Source organism: Sorex fumeus, unplaced genomic scaffold, assembly GCF_029834395.1.
Source record: "Sorex fumeus unplaced genomic scaffold, SorFum_2.1 ptg000039l, whole genome shotgun sequence".
In the NCBI taxonomy this organism is placed as follows: domain Eukaryota; kingdom Metazoa; phylum Chordata; class Mammalia; order Eulipotyphla; family Soricidae; genus Sorex; species Sorex fumeus.
In genome coordinates, this window is record NW_026606096.1 from 24,617,875 (window position 1) to 24,641,860 (window position 23,986).

Genomic DNA, 23,986 nt, shown 5'->3' on the forward strand with positions numbered 1-23,986 from the left:
GATTTAACGCTGTTTTAAGTTTATATGAAAAATGTCACTATGTAAACAACAGACATTTTGATTAAACACTAAAGCTCTTATTTTGGCTGTTGAATCAATAATGCAGCTGGATTGGGAGTAGTTTACATTCTCTCCAGACTGGGCTTGGGTTCAGCTACTATTGCACTGACATCATTTTCCAGCAAGATCTGGCTGCTTTCAGCATTCAGTTTAGAAATAACCTTTACAAACAACCACATAATTTTCAAAGTTAGCACGTCTCCAGAGGAGGGTCTCACAAATGCCAGTGCTTAAAATAGGACAGTCAATCCAAAAATAGTGTCTCATTTGATGTGTAATTTACTAGGAAATTTTTTTCAGGTAATTTAAACTAGAAGACAAAGGGCTTTAGGGTTCCAATTTATCTCTTTTACTTCACCTGTGATGACTTTGGAGCGTTTCCTACTTTGGTTTCTATAGTAGTTTAACTGATGCGCAACTCAGGGCAAAGGTTCTCAAATTTGATTAGTAGACAGAGCATGTGTGTAAGTCATGGTGTTTTGTCCTAAAGAGAGCTCCTGCTTAACCTTCATAGTTATGGAAGTGATATTAATTATCACTTCAAACTAGGAATCCCTTACACACAAAATACAACATCATATTACATAAAACTGCAGCTTATTGGCACTTATACCTATTAAGAAATAGGCAGGTGAACAAAAAGCTAGAGCATTCATTTATAACTTATTCAGTGTTAGTAAACAAAAGTTAAAGAAAACATGTGATGCAGAAATGCTAAAATGTTTTCAAGACCAGCTAATAATTATTATTTTATGCAACTCTTTGATTACATTTTAGTTGCACGAAACATCTCTCTGGGTGGACATATGCATAAAGATACATAAAGAATAAATGCATAAAGAATATGTTTATCCAATCAATGTTTATTGGATAAACATATGCATAAAGAATCAGGACCTTCAAACTTTTGACTCTAGGACCTCAAGGTGCTTACCTGGAGAAATTCTCTGACGTTAGATCCCAGAACACGCAAGATTGTATCATAACCGGACTCTTGACAAAAGACAAAAAACATCTTGCCAAACATTTGAAGGATTTCTCCAGCATTGAGATCTATTTTTATAGGTTTGAGGGAACAACAGAGGTGGAAAAAGAAACATATTATAGGGAGAAAATGGTTAACGTAAAGAACGAAGATAAATCCATAATAAAAGTACACTTTACAAATTCCGAACTGGTGTGCAGAATGAATATGGAGCAGAGGAAAAACTTTTGACCATCATCAGAGGTTAAAATATGAGAAGACAAATCAACAATCACAAGCAGAACAATCAGCTTCTCAGTTTCCATGGCAAACTACTTAATGAATTCTGAGCTTCTTAAGCATATATTCAATACAGTAATTACTTTTTCTAAAAATCACATAACCATTATGGGGCTAGAGAGATGACACATAGGCTAAGGTGTGTGTATTGCATATCGTGGACCCCAGTTCGATCCCTTGGACCATATGGTCTCCCCAGTATCTCCAATGCATCCCTGGAGAACCTCAAGCACTGCTGGGATAACCTGGATAATCACCAGGATAATCCTCAGGCTTCCCACTGAAGAAGGGAGGTTGGCAAAAGAATGCCAGGAGGGGGCCCCAAATTTCCTAGTCACTGCTTGGGAATACTGTAAACAATAAAGAGCTTAAAACCCTGAAATCAAGAATTCAAAATAGTTTTCTTTATACAAACATATGCATTTAACAAGATGGTTGCATATCATATATCCTCTCCTTCCTACCTAATGTTCCATTATTTATAGTTTCTGTTTGATTTTTTATTAGAACATCAAATGTGACCACTATTTTTTTCAACATAGGAATTCAACAATGAATTGAACCAATTTTCTCTTCTTAAAAATGCCTTTTCCCCAACTGTTTAAAAAATAATTAAACTATGGAATAAAAAGATATTAAAGTGTAAGTGCATTACACTTTATAATTATGTTATGACGCCAGAGCCATAGTACAGAGCTTGCCTTGCACACAGCTAACAGGTGTTAAATTCCCCCAACACCCTATGTGGTCCCCTGAGCCCACCAAGAGTAAACCGTGACTGAGCACCACTGGGTATGACTTCAAAACAAACTAATAAAAATCACCACCAACAAATTCCGTTCCGAAAAATAATTTTTAAAGGTACAAGCATCTTTAAAAAGATTTTGACACCTAATGCAAAATCATTCTCTAAAAAAAGTGTGATCCTGCTTTATCAAAACATAAAAATGTAGGACTGGAGGGATAGCCCCATGGGCTGAGCAAATGCTTTGCACACAGGAGGCCTGGGGTCAATCCCTGGCACTGCATGGCTTGGCAAGATTCTCCAGAAGCAACTCCTGGACTTGGAGCAAGGAGTCCCTAAACACTATATGGTATGGCCCACAAACAAACAAAACACTGCAGATTACTTCACTTTGTTATAACTCTACCTTTGACTATACTAGGTCATTTTAATTGCCAAACAAATTTAAGGTTATCTTACATTGCTTCCATTTTGATAATGAGGTTGGATAATTTTAATATTATTGTTAATAACTCTACCATGCTTTCAAAACTGTTTTGCCTATTCTTCCAGCAAGTAGTATCCACTCTTCTAGTTCTATTTGGATACAAGTTGGGAAGCCACATTCTATTATGCTCAAACTGTTGCCTGCTTACAAATCAAATTAAGAGGAAAAACAAATATTATTTTGAGGCCAAGTTTGCCTCTATGAAACTTAAAAAAATACTTTTTACCATTTCATAAGTTTTGTACGATGCAGATCTCAGTTTCCTATTTATTTTCCAAAACTTAATAAAATGCATGATTGCAAAAGAAAATTGGCATAATGTCCTCTACTAATCCACTTGTGCAATTACCAGTTGCTGACACTGTAACATTAAGTTATTAGTGCATTATTAGTTTATTACATTATCTTTTTATTCACTTATATAGAACATGATATTCACTTATGGGGCAGTGTAGCATGCTCATCCATTTTACAACTAGTTTTTGAAAGGGAAAATAAACATAACATGGCTTGAACCCTGAACTATATGTTATCCTATCAGGATTGTGCAGTGTACAACCTGCACAGCTATACAATGCAACCTTGGAAAAAGTATTCCTTTAGACTTCTATGTGTAATTAAGCCAAAGAACGGAAACCACACCAACTTACTGAGGACTTTGCTTGCAGCAGCAACCAAATCATAAGTTTTAGAGTCATCATATATTATTCTGACAAGAAACTGTCCTTCTTCATCTAACTGTGCCTCTTTTCTGGAAAAACAAACAACAAAAGAAAAACACAAAGATGAGGTGGATGATAGAAGAATAGATACTAGAGCTACAATTGATTATTTGTTTGGAGAAAATTATGGAGGAAAAAAAGGTAAATCTGTTTAACAATTTACCTAAAAGTCCAGTGATTAAGAAATTATTTCATACCCCCAGCAAAATGACATATTTAAATATAGCTTAGTAAGAGTAACATTTATGTAGTACTTTAACACCCCATCCAATAACTGACATGAAATATAGTAAAAAAATAAACTTTTGGTTTGATAGTCAGCAAATATTTGTTGAGTCCCCAATTGTACTAGGCGTTATTCCAGGCACACATTATTCCAGGCTGTAGAAAAATAAACAAAAGTGTCTGACCACTTGGATCCTCTGTACTCTAAGAAAAAGAGACAGATGAGGCATAAAACTAAGAACATATTTAATGGTAAGTGCTATGGTGAAAAATGATGCCAGGCAGTGGGTAGGAAGCTCGATCCCAGTAACTGGGAAGCCTCACTGAGAATCTGGCAGGTGAGTGAAGTCTGAAGGATCCCTGGGAGTGAGCCACGCGCAGTCTGAGACCTGTGTTCTACGCAGCAGGAAGAGCACATGACAAGGGCAGGATGGAAACTTGACAAGGGTGTGGGAAGAGCAGCACAGGCCGGTGGGGCTGGAACAGAGGCAGCCGCTGTGTTGCTTGAAGTGAAAGGAGGTCAGACCCTGAATGAGCATGGATATCTCGTCTTATTATTGAGGAGATGGTCCTTGCATTTGTGATGTGGGCAGTGAGAAATTTGACTTTGATCATTGTTGCTTTGCAAATGGGAAATACCAGATCCAAATCCAGAAATATTCTGAAGTTGAATAGCGAATACCACGTGGTTTGCTAATGGACTACAAGCAGGATGTCAGAGAAGGAAAAAACACAAAGAAAACTGGAAAGACGATGTCACCAATAGCTACAAAGACTGTTGAGCTGTGGCAAAGACTATTGAACTGTGACTAAGATCAAGAATTGTTTTAAATACATCAAGTTTGGGTTGCAAAGGAAATTGATACCATTTTCAAATATATTCTTAGCTTACTATATGCATGAACTCAAAATATATTACTAATGAGAGAAAATGTTTTAATAGTTGTCAAAAGTATGTAGGTATGTATTTTTTAATTGGATTTGGGCTCTTTTTCTTCATCAATTGTCCAGAATGAGGAAATGTATTGGCCAAAACATTGCAAGCTGTGGAAGACAACCAATAAATTCCCAGATTTCTTTCCCAATGTCAAAACCACAAAAATACATGGAGCTGAAAATCTGTGACTCCGTACAAATTATCTAAATCCTTGTAGACATCTCAGAGAAGAGTAGAAAATATTCTTGTCTACTAATAAGAGTAGGTCTAATAATTAGGTGGGGCTTCAACACAGTGACTCAAGTAGTCCTTTAATGCTTGAGAACCTCTTTAAATGCTATTGGAAAGAGTTCAGGCCAGCCCCAATCACTTTTTACCCCAGGGAATTTTGCTGCCAGAGTCATTCAAAGGAAAATGTCTATAGAGAAGCATGTCATAGGTCCAGGTAAGGTGGAAACATTTAGACACCCTATGTTCTTCAGTACATACCATACATTTGCCTACAGTCAGAGAGAACAATGCTTGTGAAAACAAACCAAAAATAGAAAGGATGGTTTGGGTAGGCATAGAAATCCAAATTTCAGAATTCAGAAATTACAAGTGAATGAACTTGGACAAGTAACACAAAATGTATCAGCACTCAACCTCCTCTTTTACAAACCAGTGTAATGATCTTCTGAAACTACAGAAATAAAGTAAGCAAAAATGATGTTCTAATTTTGAATACATAATTTTGTATGTCACTAATATATATCATGCTTCACATGTCTACATATTCCAAAAATTATAGAGCAACATAGAAGATGTGAAATTGTCTTTGGTAAAATTTACACAACAGAACAGAACACAATCTTCAAAACCTCCATTTGTAAAATAGGCAAAGTAGGCAATATATGAAAAATTCATGAAAACATACAAACTCTGACCTACCTTTTAATAACTGTTTTTAATACTTTATACACCTGGACTTCTAATTGTTAAAAATGTGGAGTACAGTAAACATAAAAACCAAAAAGAACTTTTCCCAGAACGCTGAGCAGCCAGATAAACAGTCAGTACTATATTCAAGTAGCTCATGATTGAAAATACTTATGTATACTTGTATATATATACGTGTGTGTACATATGTATATATAACACACTTGATTATTCTGCTTTAAAAACATGTTTTGAATTAATATTTCATGTCATTATTAACATTATGTCAAGTTTTTAATACCATAACAAGAATAAACAATGTTGCAATCAATATCTTTATAGATAATCATTAAATTTCTATGCAAACATAAAACAAATTCCTAGAAATGAAATTTCTGGTTTGAAGGATAAGAACAGCCTAATTGTCAGTGACACCATATCATGAAGTAGTATTGGTTTACAGACTGGAATTTTCAAGTCTCTGATTTAGAACATTTCACAAATATATTCATAAATTAAAGTCTCTCTCTCTCTATATATACACATTTATATGTGTGAATAAATTAACACCTCTAATTTCTTCTCCAAATGTAATTAATCTGATGGTATAAATTCCACAATAAACACAATTTTTAGAAAATTCTATCAATCATAACACCTATATGAGTGAGGTAAAAATATAGAATCCTTCAGCATAAATCGGAGGAACAAACATTCCCTTAGAAATCCCCTGTGATTCAATGCCCCATTTGTTTTATTAAAATCAGTCCTTTATCTTTGAAGCTTAACGTCCTAAAATTATCACTACAATTTACTCCTAAGAGGAAGGCTGAAATATAAAATAAGCAGTAGTACATGGAAGAGAATTATATCTCCCCCAAATTTTCACAAATTCTCATAACTTATCCAAAATGCCCAGGGTTCCTGAGTTTCCTTTATTTAAGAATATTTGGGAACACATGGGGGTGTCCATGAATTATTCTAACCTTCAAACCTCCAAAAAGCTTTTCCGTAAATGCTTTAGCAACTATTATACTCCAGAGACTTTTACTATATCTACGAATAACATAGAGAAGCTTGCCCTTATAGAATTTGCCCTTTTGTTGGCAGAAACAAGAAATAAGAAATAAACATAAAGCATAATCAAATATCTTTATGAAGGAATGAATACCACGAGAGAAAGTGGATATATGTTGGGAGAAGGGAGTAAAAGTTACATGAAAGGAACAGTTGTAATACTGAGTCTGGTTGAATCACCAGATCCAACAATTTCTAACATCTAAGCTGAGATTTTTAACATCTGAGCTGGAGAAATTAACATCTAAGCTGACTTCAAAAGGATAGTTTGTCTTTCTTAACTATACTTTCTGGACCCACTTCCCTTTTTTCTGGTACTTTATTCTTCACTTGACAAGGAAAGGCTCATTGGTGATATCACAGATAATTTGGTGTGAATTGGAAAACAGATCAAACTGAGCACAAGACTGGAATGCAAAATGAGTATTGTACAAGAAAACTAGTTTCAATGTGGTCATGGTAGCAAGTAGCACTGTAGCACTGTCCTCCCATTCATTATTCATGGATTTGCTTGAGCGGGCACCAGTAATATTTCCATTATGAGACTTGCTGTTGCTGTTTTTGGCATATTAAATACGCCAAGGGGAGTTTGCCAGGCTCTTCTGTGAGGATGAGATATTCTCGGTTGTTTGCCGAACTCTCCTAGAGGAATCGAACCCGGGTCGGCCACGTGCAAGGTAAATGCCCTACCTGCTGTGCTACTGCTCCAGCCCATGGTAGCAAGTAGACCTTAAAAACCAAATCAAGCATGAGGGGGTTGCGGGGGGGGGGGAGAGAGAGAGAGGGGGGGGGGGGAGAGAGAGAGAGAGAGAGAAGAAAAGTGCCTGTTATTGAAGCAGGCTGGGAGGCAGCGGGGGAGGGTTGGGGTTGGTGGGAGGGAAAGTGGAGACATTGGTCATAAGAAATGTAGACTGATGGAAGGATGGGTGTTGGAACATTGTATAACTGAAACCCAATCATGATTAGCTTTGTAATGATCTGTCTCACAGTGATTTAATTGAAAACAAACAAAATGACAAACAAAAAAGAAAATCAAGTATTGTCAGTCTTCTCCAGTTCACAACATTATTTTGCATCTAATTTCTAGGCCAAATAGAATTGGTTCAGACATTATACTGGCCCAAGTTTTTAGCATAGAGATACAACGATAATCTTCAAGATAGATCTATCAGCCACCACACATAGAGGGAAGCTGTAATTATCTCCCACAAGATGTAACACTCTACTTTCAGTGTATTACTTCTGCAGATGCCTTCTTCACCAGCTACCTAAAGTCACCAAAGGTGACCAGCAAACATAAGGAAAGCTGAAATATAACTGTACTCAGATGGCCTAACAATTAAGCAATTCAGGTTATAGTTCCATAATTCTCCACCCTATGTCACCCTAGAAACTTTCTCTTTAAAAGTAGAGGCTGAATTACATACACAGATCTAACATTTCTAAAGATATTTGAATAATAAAGTAACAAAATAGTAGACTATCACCCAACAATAGCCGAGATAAGTACCAGGAGGTTTACTTCATAGCTTGGAAGTCAGCTGCACATGCTAGGAGAAAAGGCAGCTCAGATAGAGAAGGGAACACCAAATAAAGGGTGTTGGGAGGATTCTTCCAGGATGGGAGATGCATGCTGAAAGTAGACTATAGACCAACATGATTGCCTCTCAATGCCTCTTTTGCAAACCACAGCACCCAAAAGGAGAGAGAACAAAAGGGAATGCCCTGCCACAGAGGCAGGATGGGATGGGAGGAATGGGGGGTGGGAGGGATACTGGGATCAGTCACTGTCACTGTCTTCCCGTTGTTCATCGATTTGCTCGAGTGGGCCCAGTAACATCTCCATTGGAGACTTTGTTGTTACTGTGTTTGGCATATCGAACAGTGGTGGTGGAAAATGGGCACTGGTGGAGGGATGGGTACTTGATCATTGTATAACTGAAACCCAAACACAAAAATTTGTAAGTCTACAACTGTACCTCATGGTGTTTCACTAATAAAAATTAAAACAAAAAAGATATTTGAAATTTATTTTATTGATAGATAGGGTTTCCTGAGTACTTAAATTATCCAAGATTAGTCATGTAACTTAACCAAATTTATAAGACTAAGAAATACATATTCTATTCTTTTGGAATCTATATTTTAAACACCAGCTTTGTTTAAATTATTGCATTATACAAAGTACACAATTCCTTGTGGGTTACACCCACCAACTGGCCCCCTGGCGCCCCGTGTAATCCCATCAACGGACAAGACTCAGAGACTATAAAACCCAGCTCCGAGAAAAGAACAGTGCAGTTTCCTGCCCCCGTGCCTGGCTGTCCTCACTGGGGCCCCTTGGAGGGGAGGGGGTTGAGCTTTCCTCCCCGCCCCGACCAGGGCTCCAGCAGCCGAAGACCTCCAGGACCAGTCACTACCATGCTAAGACCACTTTCCACACACCTGAAGGTACTGGGAGAGGAACAAAGGCAAGCGGTTCCCGGGGCTGAGATCTCCAAGTCTACTCGGATCGGGGCTGAGCATCCTCCACCCAGACCCTCCATCTTCCAGTAGGCGGGGGTCACACCCACCAATTGGCCCCCTGGCGCCATGTAATCCCAGCAACGGCCAAGACTCAGAGACTATAAAAACCAGCTCCCGGAAACACGCGGCCGCATTCACAGCCACGCGACATCTTATTATGACATCTTATTATCTCATTCCTACTCTGGACAAACTGGCAGGCTACCGAATGTAACCTGCCCACATGGCAGAGTCTGGCAAACTCCCCGTGGCGTACCCAATATGCCAAATACCAGTAACAATGATGGGTCTCATTCTCCTAAAGAGCCTTGAATATAGCACTTTCTTAAAAATCTCAGGGCTAGGATGAAGGAGACGTTACTAGGGCCTGCTCGAGGCAATCGACCTTATTATTTAAATTTATATATGTCTAAAGATTAAGTAGTATAGGTCATACCTAGTGTACACAGAATTCTTTTAAAAAGATAGTAATTTTTTAAAAATTTCCCTCAAATTAAACTTTGTACATGTTTTTTTGTCAATATCATTTAGATGACAAAATTAAGTCATAGGTACATTGGATGAAACTGTATTCAGGAATACTCATTAATCAGATGAATACAAAATTAGCTGTTGTATGATACATCCTAGTTTATCTTATTATATCCTATTTATTCTTGTAATTATTACATTATTTCCCCCTTGTCTGTGTGGAAAATATCCAGAGCCTCCGATGAATACCTCAAACTATGAACAGTAATGAATCTTACATAAATTATTTTTTCTGCTCATATAAACCTGTGATAAAATTTATTTTATAAATTAGGTACAGATATTATCAACAAGTAATAAAAACAGAACCACATTATTACAAAATACTGTAACAAAAGTCATTTGAAAGACATTAATTTCTTTCAAAATACATTGTTTCACTATGAGACTTTTGAACACCACTGACAGGTAAATGGAACTGCAAAGCTAAAATACAAAAAAGGGGTTACCTATATTAAAAAAAAAACTTTGCCTGACTCAAAATAAATATAGTCTTCCACTGGTTCCAAATTATGTGCCTTGAGTTAGTTCCTGTGATCTTAACCTGTATTTTTTGTTTTAATTGGTGGGTGGGTGGGGGTTGTCAGTGCCAGGGATTAAACCCAGAGCCTTGTACATGTAAGGCAAATGCTCTACCCTGGAGCCTTTGAACTATCTTCTCAGTAACTCTTATTTGGGAGAAGCATTGAGAGATCAACAGGCAGAAAAAAAACACCTCATGGAGGTATTACAGCGTCCTACCTGAGGTACTATGAGGTCAATAAGCACTTACATTGACCAATTAGGAAACCTTGATCACTTGCTTAAGTCCATATAAAAAGTCAGCATCTTTCCTCACGAGGGGGATAATAGATTATTCATTCAAAGAGGCAAAATTAGAGCCAGTACAAACAAGAGCAATACAAATGAAGACTAAACTCTTACCTGAAAAATGATCAGCCCATTCAATATTTCTGCAGCCACAAAGTCAACCATTGTTTAAAAGTCCATTACATATAAATGAAACTTTTTCCTAGTAGCAATACATTTCCTACTTGTTATAGTTCAAAAGATCATTTATTTACACTAATTACCTTTCCTGAAAGTTGTAAACTATTTTTTACCACTGTGGGGATTTTTCCTTCTCAGTTGTTGTATTTTTTTTTATAATTACTGTTACCAGACTTAAGTTTCTAGGTTAGAGCATATGCTGGAGAAATATGTGTATGTTTCACAGTGAGGGAACGAACTGATAAATTTCCCCACCTTTGTTTGAAAAAAGAATCAAAAGTCAACAAAGTTGCTTTCAAACTTCGGAGTCCTTTTAAATTTACTTTTTAAAAAATGTGTTATAAAAATATGTGTTATATAGTTTCGGGGTTCAAAATATGCAGGCAGCATTCCCACATCTTTTCTTCAGGGGATGCTCCTTACTTATAAAATATCAAAGCACACAAACTGGATCCACATTCTGGAACTGGGTTCCTACTACTGCCCACTTTCCTCCCCTCCCTCCCTCCCTCCCTCCCTCCCTTCCAACTTTCCTTCCTTCTTCTTCCCTTAGCCCACTTTTTGAGTGTAACATGTCAGGAGAAATGAGTCCCTGTTCAAGTACGAAACAGGAGCTATCTGAACATGGGCATCCAAAAAGTGTGATCTTCAGGTGGTGTTGGATGTCAGCAAAACAAACAAACCAACAAACAGACAGACATCAGAACAGCCCAAGGAAATGTCAGAGTATATGCTGTATTAAGACAGGATCATACCATCATCTTCATTAGGAGCCAGAGTTAATAAACACTTTTGCGTGTGTGTGTGTTTCTTTATTTGGGGACCACGTCTTCTGTGCTCGGGGCTGACTCCTGACTCAGTGCTTAAGGATCACTCCTGGTGGCGCTCCAAGCACCAAATTCAGCGTCAGGGATGGAGCCTGGATCATTTACATGCAAAGCAAGAGTTTTGCCTCTGTACTAGCTCTGTTTCCAAGGATGGTCCTTCTTAATGAGTTGTAAGAACATCCTAATTGTTGGGTTGCATTCTCCAATTACTCAAAATTCTCACTATAAAGCAGAGTTAACATCAGAGTTAATATCTATACAACAGCGAAAATTTCTTAGGCATAATCTCTGAGCCACTGTGAAGCATCTAGGATTGTTACATTTTTAATGGACAACCACACTGGGGTGGAAACAGCCCCTTTCAATGCAGTGATGCCATCTTCCTTGGCCCCTTTTTTATTTGGAAAAGTCTATTCTTAAGTCATGTGCCCACCACATCCAAAGCACTGCTAACAGTAACAGTTAATTCTATGCCAGAAGGCAGGCTTCAAAGTAAAGTGACACCACCCTTGGTACTTATTTAATTTATGTGCTGTGTGTCCAACTGGGAAGAGATCATCTCTGGTCACTTTCAGAACTCTGAAAAAAATCCACAAACATTTCAAATTCCCAGTGCCTTCATCAGACAAATTTATTCAGGCCCCCGATGGCATTTCCCTTCTTTTTGTTTGTTTGTTTGTTTTGATTTGGTTAAACTTTGAAACAATTTTAAAAGTTTATTTTAAAAAGCCAGAGAGATAGTACAGGGCTTCAGGCATTTGCTTTACATGTGGTCATTCTGGACCATATATGGTTCTCTGAGCCCCTCCAGGTGTTATCCCTGAGCACAGAGCCAGGAGTAAACCTGAACAGAGCAGGGTGTGGCCCCCAACTATATATATATATTATTAAATTTTATTATTTTGATTCTGTGGTTTACAATACTATTAATAATGGTTTCTTCCAGCACAACACCCACCACCAGGACCAACATTTCTTTGTCTCATACTCACCTTCTGAGTCCAAAGATCACGTTTCTTCTTTCATATACACAGTTACTCAAAGACACTACTCAAAATTTCTAAGTTTCTGAGATTATTTAGTTGATGCTCTGGTTGGTGACTAAAATTAACTTTCAAAAGCATGACATTCAACATCACCCAGACAAGGGCTTGAACCTTCTAGGAAAACAAATCTCAAATGAGTACTAGCAACACATATATCAGTTCACATATTAGTAGAACACACATATACGTTGCCTATGTCCAAATTAGGGTGTCTTTAGAAAGGAAAGTCATAAGTACATAATATGACTATTAGGAATTAATCTATGTCTATGGCTGATCATTAATAGCTGAATGAGTTGAGGCAGTGTCTTGGAGATGTAAAGCCTCAATTCTCTTATCATAAAATAGATATAAGGGTCAAATCTACTTTCTATGGTGGTTGTGGGGATCAGGAGCAAGGAAGCATTTAGCGTGTGAATGTGGACACATGCTATGAGCTCAACACAGAGGAACATTTAAAACAGAATGACATGGTGAGCATTCGCATCTGCTTTCTACAACTAATTTAGGAGTTAGGAATTGCAGTCTGTGAAACTGACCTTAAATAGCAGCACAAACACCCCTCCTTTAGTAGAGACTTGCTAAAGTATTCAAATTTGTCCTGAATCATAATCTAGCAACTGACTTGGAAACTGGCTGTAGGATATTTGTGGTCTTAATCCCGCCATGTCCAGTATAACCATGTTTGAAGGTCAATGATTTAAAAATGGTTGTGTTCATAATCCAATCAGTATAATGATGTTTGAAACTTTCAAAAGAAAATTCTGTCATCTATGTCTTCTGCTCTTTTCCTTTTGTAAGAGATATCCACGGTCCACGGTCCTCCCGTTGTTCATCGATTTGCTCAAGCAGGCCCAGTAATGTCTCCATCGTGAGGCTTCTTGCTACTGTGTTTGGCACATTGAATACATCACGGGTAGCTTGCTAGGCTCTGCCGTGCAGGCGAGATACTCTCGGTAGCTTGCCACGCTCTCCGAGAGGGGCGGAGGAATCGAACTCGGGTCGGCCATGTTGGCTGCGTGCAAGGCAAACGCCCTACCACTGTGCTATCGCTCCAGCCCAAGAGATAACCACTTGGAACAACTCTTATATTTTATGAAACAGTAGTTGAAAATCTCATCATTAGGAGATCATAATTTCTGGTTGTGCCCCCCCCCCAAAAAAAAATCACAGATAAATATGACAACATCCTATTCTTTGAAAATTGAAAAGATAATGCACTTATATTGCCTATATTTACATCTTAAATGTATATAGAAAATATACAAATGAAATAACAGATACCTGTAAAGAAGTATATTATCTATATAACTACATTATCTATATAATTATCTGCGTCTTACATTTATCTGTCTAGCAAAAGGGCAGACATCACTTCACCATATTTTCTCCTGGGAAACAGTCATATAGGGTAGACTCTCGTGAGTAGACTCTAGTGAGACAAAATAAATATTAAGCAGATGATACAAATACAGAATTAGAAGATCTTGCATGTACTATGAAGGAAAGGCATAGTTTGAAAATAAAATAATTGTTCCCTGAAGAAATAGCATTTGTTAGGCCATAGAAGGTATACAGGGATTAAGTCTCTTGCCTAGCATGCCAAAGATCCCAGTTTGATTCCTGGCACCATCTAAGGTTCCCTCCGCTTAGCCAGGCAAGATCCCCCAGCGCAGAGCAGAAGAAAACCTTGATCATGACATGATATGACCCAAAAGACAAACCAAAAAGAGAAAAAAAAGAAGTGACATTTGTTTTGCCATCCCCAAGATGAAGATACTTTACTTTCATGGCAGGGGATGAGATAAAGAAAGTGGGAAAGAAGTACAGTCCTACACACAGGCATTGTGTTAGCACAGGTCCAAGCGCATGGTCTTACATGAGTAAAGTAGACTTGGAGGAACCAAAAGCAGACCCAGGGGCCTTGAATCCTCACAGCAAGTGGGGCATATGAGCTGGATGGTGTCCTGTTCAGGTTATTTGAAAATTGGATTCACAGAATTTCAACAAAACCTCAATTCAACATATCATGATCACATGGCAGGGAGATCAGAACGTGCAATAGAAACAAACCACAGAGTGGTACGATAAACACCAGAGAGAGCTTGAATCTCTCTTACCTCAATATATCTTAATGTAGTAGAAGTTGAGAAGCATTTTGCTTAGTTTAAAGTGAGTTTAACAAGACAAAAAGAGAATAGTGAACAAAGAAGCTGCAAGTGTGCAAGCCTTGAGTTTCACCCTCTGAACTGAGCCAATTCTACAGATTTCTCTAAAACGTCCACTTCCCTTCCTGTGTTCCATTAGTGCCTGCCCTAATCAACCCCTAACTCTGGCTTTCCAAAACTCTGAAAAGAAACATTTGCTCTGGTCTCTTATTTTGGAGAGAGGTGAGTGATTGGAGATGACAATATTCCTTGCAAGTTGTAAAAAGCCAATATTCGCTAAAACTAGGTCTCCAGATATTAAAGCAATGTATGTGGGTTTTCTAATTTCTCCTCTGGTACTCATTTTACAGCAAAAAGTTCCTTCTCTCACACATCAAATTAAATGATATGTAATTTGCTTTAACTCTTAAAAGTTATGTAATTAAAGGCAAAAAATAAAAGTGCTGGCTTGATTTCTCAGGGATATTCCAATCATCAAGGGAAGCCCCTTGAATGAACTCAACAGACATGGTCAGATTCTGTATAAAATCCAATCCAGGGCCAGAGTGATAGGACAGCAGGTAGGGCACTTGCTTTGCATGAGGCCTATCCAGACATCCCATATGATCCCCCCAGCACTGCCCGGAGTAATTCCTGAGTGCAGAGCCAGGAGTAAGTTCCTGAGCATCACTGGGTGTGAGCCAAAAAGCCAAAAAAGGAAATAAATAGATATCAACCTGGTAAGCTAAATACTGTAAAGATAATATCTCCTGTAGGAAATTTTACTCTAAAATTAAATCTTTTAGTTAGCCTAAATGTTTGACGAAGGTATAAAAAAGGGTTGATAAACTCACTAGTATCTCAAGTTTTATTTGCAGGTACAACTAGTTATCTGAGTGTAAACCCCATCACATACACTGCTTAGCACTTTGGAATTCTGAATGTATTTCATGGCTGAGGAGAACAGCTGCATTGGACCTTGACGCTGCTCAGTTCTCCCAGCACTTCGGAGAGATCACTAAGCACTCCAAAAACCAGCAAAGAATCTAATTAACTCCTGACCTACTTTACCAGATGAAAATAATCTGTTTTCAGAAAGGTATAGGGTTTGTATGTTTGCTTTAAATACTTTGAGGCATCTTAGATATTTTCTATCTTTATGCTCCAGTAAAGATAGAAAATTTAAAATCAAATATAATAATATGTTTACTTTTTTGCCACACCCAGATGTGCTTAAGGGTTACTACTGCACTCAGGTATCAATCCTGGTGATGCTCTGGGGATGATATGGAGTTCCAAGGTTTTCACCCTGGTCAACCACATGCAAAGCAAGAGCCTTGTCTTAATGGCTGTACTAATTCTCTGGCCCTTGAACCTAGGGATTTGATGCAATGATTAATGGAACCAAGATTAATGGGAGGATAACAAGGATGATTTAATTTGTATTGATGCAGTTTGCTAAAATGTAAACACTGGCCTCATTATTTTCTTAAATGATGCTTGACTTTCTCATTCCTTAGCAGCTATGGCTTCTTGAAGCACAATCTGAAAATTGGAAAGAAACCAAGAACATACAATATGAAGTAGATTTAGAAATGCCTTTTGCTGTTTCACATCTAGTTATTAATCTAATTCACAGGGGCATAACGACATTCTGTGAGTCAAATTCAGTTAGCTATCTGATTTTGTCTGACCTCGGAGAAAATAATTTGTCTTGTTTCTTGGGTTACACTTGGTGGTACACAGGGTTTATTCTTAAATCTGTACTGAGTGATCACTCTTGGCCATGCTGGGGGACTATTTGCAGTGCTTGGGATCAAATTGGGGTCAGAAGTGTGCAAGGAAAGATAACTGTATAATCTCTCCAGTCCTTTAAAAAATCTCTTAGCATTTTAAATAGTTGTATTTTAGCAGATAGATACTTACCTACACAATATCTCCATATTGATTCCTGATCTAAAATATTAAATATTTGGCCCTTTATAAGATTCTTTTCTGATCCGTATTAAATTTAAAGTTCCTGTGACAGGTTTAATTGTTGGAAAGAATGTAAGAGAATACGAAGTTTACAGTGAAGCACTTTTACATCCTTATCTTAGCTGTCTGGAATTTGTTACTTAGGATTTTATTTGTTATGAAATGTTTAGCATCCATTCTCATGAAAGATCAATGTCCATTTCAAACTAACTCAATAAAGTATTATTTAAAATTTTATGTGCATTAGTTTTGAGTTGGGCTAGAGCAATAGCACAGCAGTAGGGCGTTTGCCTTGCACACAGCCAACATGGCCAACCCGAGTTCGATTCCTCCACCCCGTCTCAGAGAGCCCAGCAAGCTACTGAGAGTATCTCACCCACACGGCAAAGCCTGGCAAGCTACCCATGACGTATTCTATATGCCAAACACAATAACAACAAAAGTCTCCAATGGAGACATTACTGGGCCCGCTCAAGCAAATCGATGAAAAACGGGAGGACAGTGACAGTGACAGTGACAGTTTTGAGTTACTATTTACTGAGATGATCGATTTTGTGTGTGTGTGTGTATGTATATATATATTCATTTATTCCTAAAAATTTAGAACTGAAACACTGGGACTATTGACAGCAGCAATTCCTCATGCCTCATAGATTGAGGGCTCAAGAAGGATCAGTCTCCAAAGGAACATTAGAAAAATAAACTCCAACATCGCTCCTGTCACAAGGAGTCACTCATTGTGGACTAAAGGAATGCTCTTCCAGGGATCAGGCAGTGATATCTAAAGAGTATAGAATTGGCAGCCAGAGGTTATTAACTTGCTCACTGAGAAAGCTAAATCATGTTGTCTAGTCCAGATACAGAAATGGAACCAAGACAAGGTGTTCTCCTCCAAAAGTGTTGCTTAAACGAAAGCAAACAAAGAAAAACAGAAAATTAAAGTTAACACTAGGATTACAAATACTATCTTAATTTATATCCTTGCAAGGGAGTATAATCGTTGAGGCAATTTTATAAGCAAAAGTTCCAAAATATTTGTTTCATTTTATCAGAAAAATTAGAATAATATAAATGTTGAGCATGTAAACAGATTAAGATACTGTGAAGATACTTAAAAATAAATTTATGGTTTGAAAGGTACTGATGATTAGAAATTACACATTGTTTTAAAAGTAGAATGCAATGATATTCTTAGGGTGATGTGGCAAAGTTAAGTTCTTATGTCAGTGGGATTTGTATATTTTAAAGATACTTTTACTGCAGAACTATGAATCACGTAAACAAGTAACCAAGTTTAATTTTTAAGCTATTTGTTGATTTTAAGCTAATTGTGAATTTTTAAGCTATTTGTTCAAAAAATAAAATTTTCATACTGCATTAAAGGTGATCTAAATTGCTTAGGTAGGATCCATATTCAAAATCTGGTTAAAATATATAATACCTGCTTAGCCATAATAAACTACCTTTTACTATTCTAAGCCTATCCACTGTCACATCATGTTAACCAGAAATGTCGATAATTTCTTTCTTACTAATGAGAAAACATCACATGGAGGTTAGGCATGTTGCTATAATAAGTTCCCAAAGATAGAGACTGAAAAATAACTTTATAATACTGTCATTGTTTTAAATCTGCTGTGGATGCTTTCTCTACAAATCTCTACCAAAAATATTTTTTTAATTTTAAACTTTATGTTTTAACAAAATGAACAAGTTTACTCACTCTCAACATAACCTAAGGTCCTGGTTTCTCATTTAATTCAACCACATCATTGCCAACTCTCTACTTCCTTTTAGCTTATGTAGATGTGCCCTGTTGGTAAAAGTTTATGAAACAGGAAAGAATGCACAATGACAAGGAAACGGCAGAAGGGAACACTGAAATGTGATTTAAGCTTGACCCTGACTATTCCCACTGAAAAAGATAGCTATAAGAAATTACCAGACGCAATTGCATAATATGGCCAAATAAAACTCATTATGAATAAATATCTGTTAAGGAAATAACATGGAACCTATCTAATTTGATATAACAAAACAAAATCGGAGTCAACGATTTCAATGTAGTCTCCTTTATCCACCTAAGAAATCTCCGTTTGACTGCTGACCATTCTTTCAATCTGAAAATACAGAAACATGATTTTGGTGTAGCCAGTTGGTTCAAGTCATCGATCAATAAGTCAAATGCCAATTTCATTAAAGTGAGCAGAGGAAAACAGAGAGAAGACTGTTAGACTGAAATGTCCGTAGTGATACCCCATCATTCCAACAGGTTTAAACTCTGTCGGCTGAGGTTATCTTTCGTTCATATCCAGAAGCCCAGACCCCCAACTCTCCGCTACAGCCCGGAGGCTGAAATTAGCAGTCCCCCTTCAACAGGCCCCTCCACAAGGGTTAAAAAAAATGATAATAATAAAATTTAAAAAAAATTGTAGGGGAGGAGAGGAAAAAAGAAAGAGAAATTTCACTTTATTTCAGAATTCAAGGCACTTGAGTCACAGTTGCTTAAGGCATGGTCAGAAGAGTTTATGCAAATCAGAGACGACTATTTTATAGGTCTGCAAGGTGTGAGAATTACAGAGGAGCCAAGGTCTTCCTTCTGCATTCAGTTTCAGGGCCTCTGGAAGCGTGATCGCCGTGGGACCTTTGTGGGTCCCCGGGGGTCCTTCTCCGCGCGTGGGAGCCGCCGGGCCTGCAGAGCCTGGGAGCGGCCCCGGCGTTGGCAGCGCATTCCCACGCTCAGGCCAGGTCGGGAGGTCGCCCTCCCCACCCCACACCCCGCTCCGGAGTGCTCCTTTCCCCAGGCTCTCGCCTTCCCGGCCCCGCCCGACACCCCTCCTCTCCGGGTCTCCGCCGGGAGCGTGGGAGCGCAGCTGCAGCAGCCGGGAGCGGCGCGCCGAGGCAGCTCCCAGGATGCGCGCCCGCGCCCCGGCCGGGAAGCGCTGGAGGAAGCGAGGCGCGGGGGGCACAGCGCCCGTGTCGCCCGGGAACCCCCCTGTGCGTCGCGCCAGCAGCCTGAGCGAGGGGGACCTGTCACTTACTTGACGTCTTCCCACACCTCCGGACCATAATTGCGGATCACCAGCAGCTCCAGCGCGTGATTCACAAATCCGTACTGCGGGAACAGGGAGGGGGATACCCGGGGGTCAGGGAGCGGCAGCCGGCGGGAAGGGCCGGGCAGCTGCAGCAAGAGCTGCCGAACGGAGCCCAGTCCCCCTTGCACCCCTGCTGCGTTGCGGGGGACAGCGCGTTGCTAAAGAGGGGTCGCCGCCAGGGCGCGATCGTCTGGCCGCCCGCCCCACCCCCATGCCGCCTCTCCCCTCCCCTGCTCACCTGTCACCGCTCAAGGCGGAAAGAACCCAGGGGCGCGCACCCCGCGACTCCCCCCTGCCTCCGACGCTCAGCCTCCCACAACAGCCGGCTCGGCCCCCGCCCGGGAGCCCCCGCGTCTCGGCCGCACGTCCCCTGCCCGAACTCTGGAAGCCACCGTGCAGCGCGGCGGACCCTCCCGGGGAGCACAGGCTTCTGACAGCTCGCGCCGCCAGCCCCCCCCCCCGGGGTCCCCAGCGCAGCCCCCCGAGGAGCTTGCACACAGCCCGGCTGCTCGCGCCACCCGCCGGGTTCTCCCCGGCCCCCGCGCCAAGTTCCGGTGGCGCGGCCGCGTCCCTGGGGTAACCAGGCCCGGCTGGGACCGGAGGGTTCTAGAGGCGGATGGCGAGCACTCACCATGGTGTCTGCTCCCGGCGCCGGGGGGAGGCCGCCTCCAAGCAGAGGCGCGGTGCAAGGGGACCTAAGGCGGCGGCTGCAGCGGCGACAGCGCAACAGGACCGCGGCTGCAGCTGAGAGCTGGAAGGAGCGCAGCAGCTGGACCGCCCTGATTGCCACCTCTTGGCAGCCAATGGCGAGTCGAGCCGCAGGAGGGCGGCGGCTGCCTCGCAGCTTCCAGCCAATGAGCGACAGAGGAGGGAATTCGGATGCTCTCAGTGCTGCTGCGCTCCAGCCCTTCCCGCCCCCGCCCCGGTGACAAGCCTTTCATTTGAGGCCACAACAATGACGACGGAGAAACCCCGGCCATGCTCCGTGCCTGAATTCTGGACCAGGCGAACGCAATGGTTGTGGCTCCACCAAAAGTATTCCTGACCTCATCATCAAAGAGCCCTCAGGGGTTGCAAAAACTAAGGAGGCATGGTGTGTGTGTGTGTGTGTGTGTGTGTGTGTGTGTGTGTGTGTGTGTGTGTGTGTGTGTTGCAGAGGATAAGCCTTAAAAGAAATATGTCCTTATGCCCTAATGGTCAGTATGATCGTATTTTATCATTGTTTTGCAGATAACATTTCCTTTGTGGTTTGGTTCCTCAACAACTACTTCTGGTAAACTATAATTGAACAATACTGGCTGTAGCACATTTTTATTTTTAGTCGATGGGACTAGTTGAAGGAACTAGCTAAAATGTACAGTCATTTAGTTTGGTATGTGTTGTGTTGAAACCGTTCTTGCCCATGACTAAATTTCTCTTCCAGATGGAACCGGGTCCTAGTTTGGTGAGGTGAACAGCCTATACTTTGGAATCCCTTGACTCCGGGGAGTTTTTAACTGTCTAGAATGGCTTCTGTTTCTCCTGCTTGGATATTACTGATAAATTAGAAAAGGTCAAGTGCAAAATGAGCAGTCTTGAATTCATATGACACAGCAGTCTCACTTCCTGACCTCTACCCCAAAGCCCCAATGAACACAAATGTCTTTTCTGAATAGGTTTTGGGGCTTTGAGATAGATGTCAAGAAATGAAAGTTTGAATGAGAGGGATGGATACAGAATGACTTCTGTCATACTTAGGATATGTAAAACAGAGTAACGGAATAGCAAATCACCAAAGGCACCACAACCTAAGAAAACTGGTCTACAGAACTGAACCTACCACTGCGAGGGAGGGAAAGGGTAGTCAGAGGGAGAACTTTATGGACAGTGTGGTGGTATTGGAACATTACACACAAAATTCTCTCATTAACAGTATTGCAAACCGTGGTACCTCAAATAAATTTTGTTCTCATTAAAATCATGAACATATAAACGGATGTACTCCAAATGTACTCCAATCTAGTAGACACTTCAGTTAGTTAGTGCAGAGAGTCCACACAAAGGTGAGTGGAACAGGAATAGTTTGTAGGGATTGACTAGTGTTAGTCCGAAGCAAGGGTGGAAGGGTAGGAGAGAGATACCATTGGAAAGGGTCTAGCCTTGTAGGCAGCAGACCTGGTGTTAGGTCCCCAAGCACCACACATGGTCCTCCAGGCACTGGTGGGAGTGATCCCCCAAAATGGAGCCAAGAGTAAGCTTTGAACACTGCCGGCTGTGGCAGCCTCCCTGCTACCCTCAAGAACACAAATGAGAAAGGGAAAGTAAGCTTCTCAGGAAATCAGTCTCAAGTGAGTCTGAGAAGTTTGATTGGGATTCTGTGATGTGAATAGTTTTCTGTGAAAACAATTTCAATATGTCAAAGAAAAATGTCAAAATAAAATGCTACATCCACAGCTGGAGGCTTATGTTGAAGCACAGTTGATGTAAAAATGATTATAGTGCAGGCAAACGCAATGGCAAATAACTTCAAACATCCAATTTTTATTGACAGAAAAATGATTAGTCATAAACAGAACACTTTATTCTGCAAAACTGTTTGTTTGGTTAGTTTCTGGGCTACATCTTACCATGCTCAGGGACCATGTCTGGAAGCACTCAGGGAAATATGTGGAGTCCTCAGGGATCGAACCTGAGTTGGCAGTGTGCAAAGCAAGTGCCCTGGTGTTCTATACAACTATTAAACCATTGCTGAATTATAGCACTGTAGTGTAGCACTGAGATCCAGTTGTTCATCGATTTGCTTCAGCGGGCACCAGTAACGTCTGCATTCGTCCCAGCCCAGCGATTTTTTAAAAATTTTTATTAGTGAGACATCATGAGGTACAGTTGTAGACTTACAAATTTTTGTGCTTGGGTTTCGATTATACGATGATCAAATACCCATCCCTCCACTAGTGCCCATTTCCCACCACGACGGATCCCAGTATCCCTCCCACCCCCATCCCCCCCATCCCACCCTGCCTCTGTGGCAGGGCATTCCCTTTTGTTTTCTCTCTCCTTTTGGGTGTGGTGGTCTGCAAAAGAGGCACTGAGTGGCAATCATGTTCGGTCCATAGTCTACTTTCAACATGCATCTCCCATCCTGGGAGTATCCTCCAAACACCCTTTATTTGGTGCTCCCTTCTCTATCTGAGCTGCCTTTTCCCCTAGCATGTGTGGTTGGCCTCCAAGCCATGAAGTAAAATTCCTGGTACTAATCTCAGCCTTTCTTGGGTGTTAGTCTCCTATTTTGTTACTTTATGTTCCCCAGATGAATGCAATCTTTCTATGTCTATCCCTTTCTTTCTGAGTCATTTCGCTTAACATGATACTTTCCATGTTGTACCACTTGTATGTAAATTTCATGACTTCATCTTTTCTAACAGCTACATAGTACTCCATTGTGTAAATGTACCAAAGTTTCTTTAACCAGTCATCTGTTCTTGGGCACTCAGGTTTTTTCCAGATTCTGGCTATTGTAAAGAGTGCTGCAATGAACAAACAAGTGCAGATGTCACTTCGACTATACTTTTTTGCCTCTCTGGGATATATTCCCAGGAGTGGTACTGCTGGGTCAAATGCAGCCCGACGATTTTAACAGCCTCTTGTCCTTCGCAACTCTGCTGTGTTGGAGGCTCTTTCAGAGTCAGGGGAATGAGACCTGTTATTGTTACTGTTTTCGGCATATCGAATATGCCACGAGTAGCTTGCCAGGCTCTGCTGTTGCTGAATTATAATTAATTTTAATCACAGAATGGCCATGTACTCATCAGTGGTGTTAAGCATGATCGAGACAAAATTCCAAACGAGAGAGTCAACACTGAAATCACGAGATCCAAACAACAGAAATTTTCTAAGTTCTTTCTAGATGTCTTTTTAAGAGGACAGACTGGAGGAGTTGGGGAAGGAATATGGGAGAGAAGATGGGAACTTTGATGGAGAGAAGTTGACACTGGTGCTGGCCAAGTGCTGAAACATTGTATGTCTAAACCTCAACTATGAGTAACTTAGTAAATCAGGATGCTTGAATAAAACTTTTAAAAATGACACCTGGTGAAGGAAAAGAAAACACAGAACAGGTTGTAGACAAAGATATTCACACTACTACAATCTTTTGTCCCTTTATAGTAGTTGTGTGTATGATTTTATGTCATACTATTTGCATTTTTTAATTTCCTATTCTTGTGTTTGTGTTAGTAGATAACCAAGAATATAAATATTATCTAAGACTTACCACTTTAAAAAATGGCGCTGTACTCTAGATAAACATGTAAAAGATAGATAAAGATGCTTCTTAGGAAGGCAAAAGGAATATGAACATAACCACCTCCATGTTTGTTTGTTTATTTGTTTTTATAGTAAAGGGAATTGAACCCAGGTGTCTCACTCCTGGG

The 23,986-nt window shown here is 40.1% G+C and overlaps 1 protein-coding gene across 1 annotated transcript in view; it reads right to left on the reverse strand.

The window, feature by feature from the left end:
- Window positions 1-20,366, reverse strand: part of GUCY1B1 (guanylate cyclase 1 soluble subunit beta 1) — a 49,593-nt gene extending 29,227 nt beyond the window's left edge. The window contains exons 1-4 of the mRNA XM_056119077.1: window positions 20,206-20,366; window positions 19,521-19,594; window positions 3,207-3,307; window positions 995-1,113 (exon numbers count right to left, since the gene is read on the reverse strand). Of these exons, the coding sequence (XP_055975052.1) occupies window positions 995-1,113; window positions 3,207-3,307; window positions 19,521-19,594; window positions 20,206-20,208 (297 nt within the window). The 5' untranslated portion in view covers window positions 20,209-20,366. The remainder of the gene's footprint in view (window positions 1-994; window positions 1,114-3,206; window positions 3,308-19,520; window positions 19,595-20,205) is intronic.
- Between the last annotated feature and the right edge of the window lie 3,620 nt (window positions 20,367-23,986).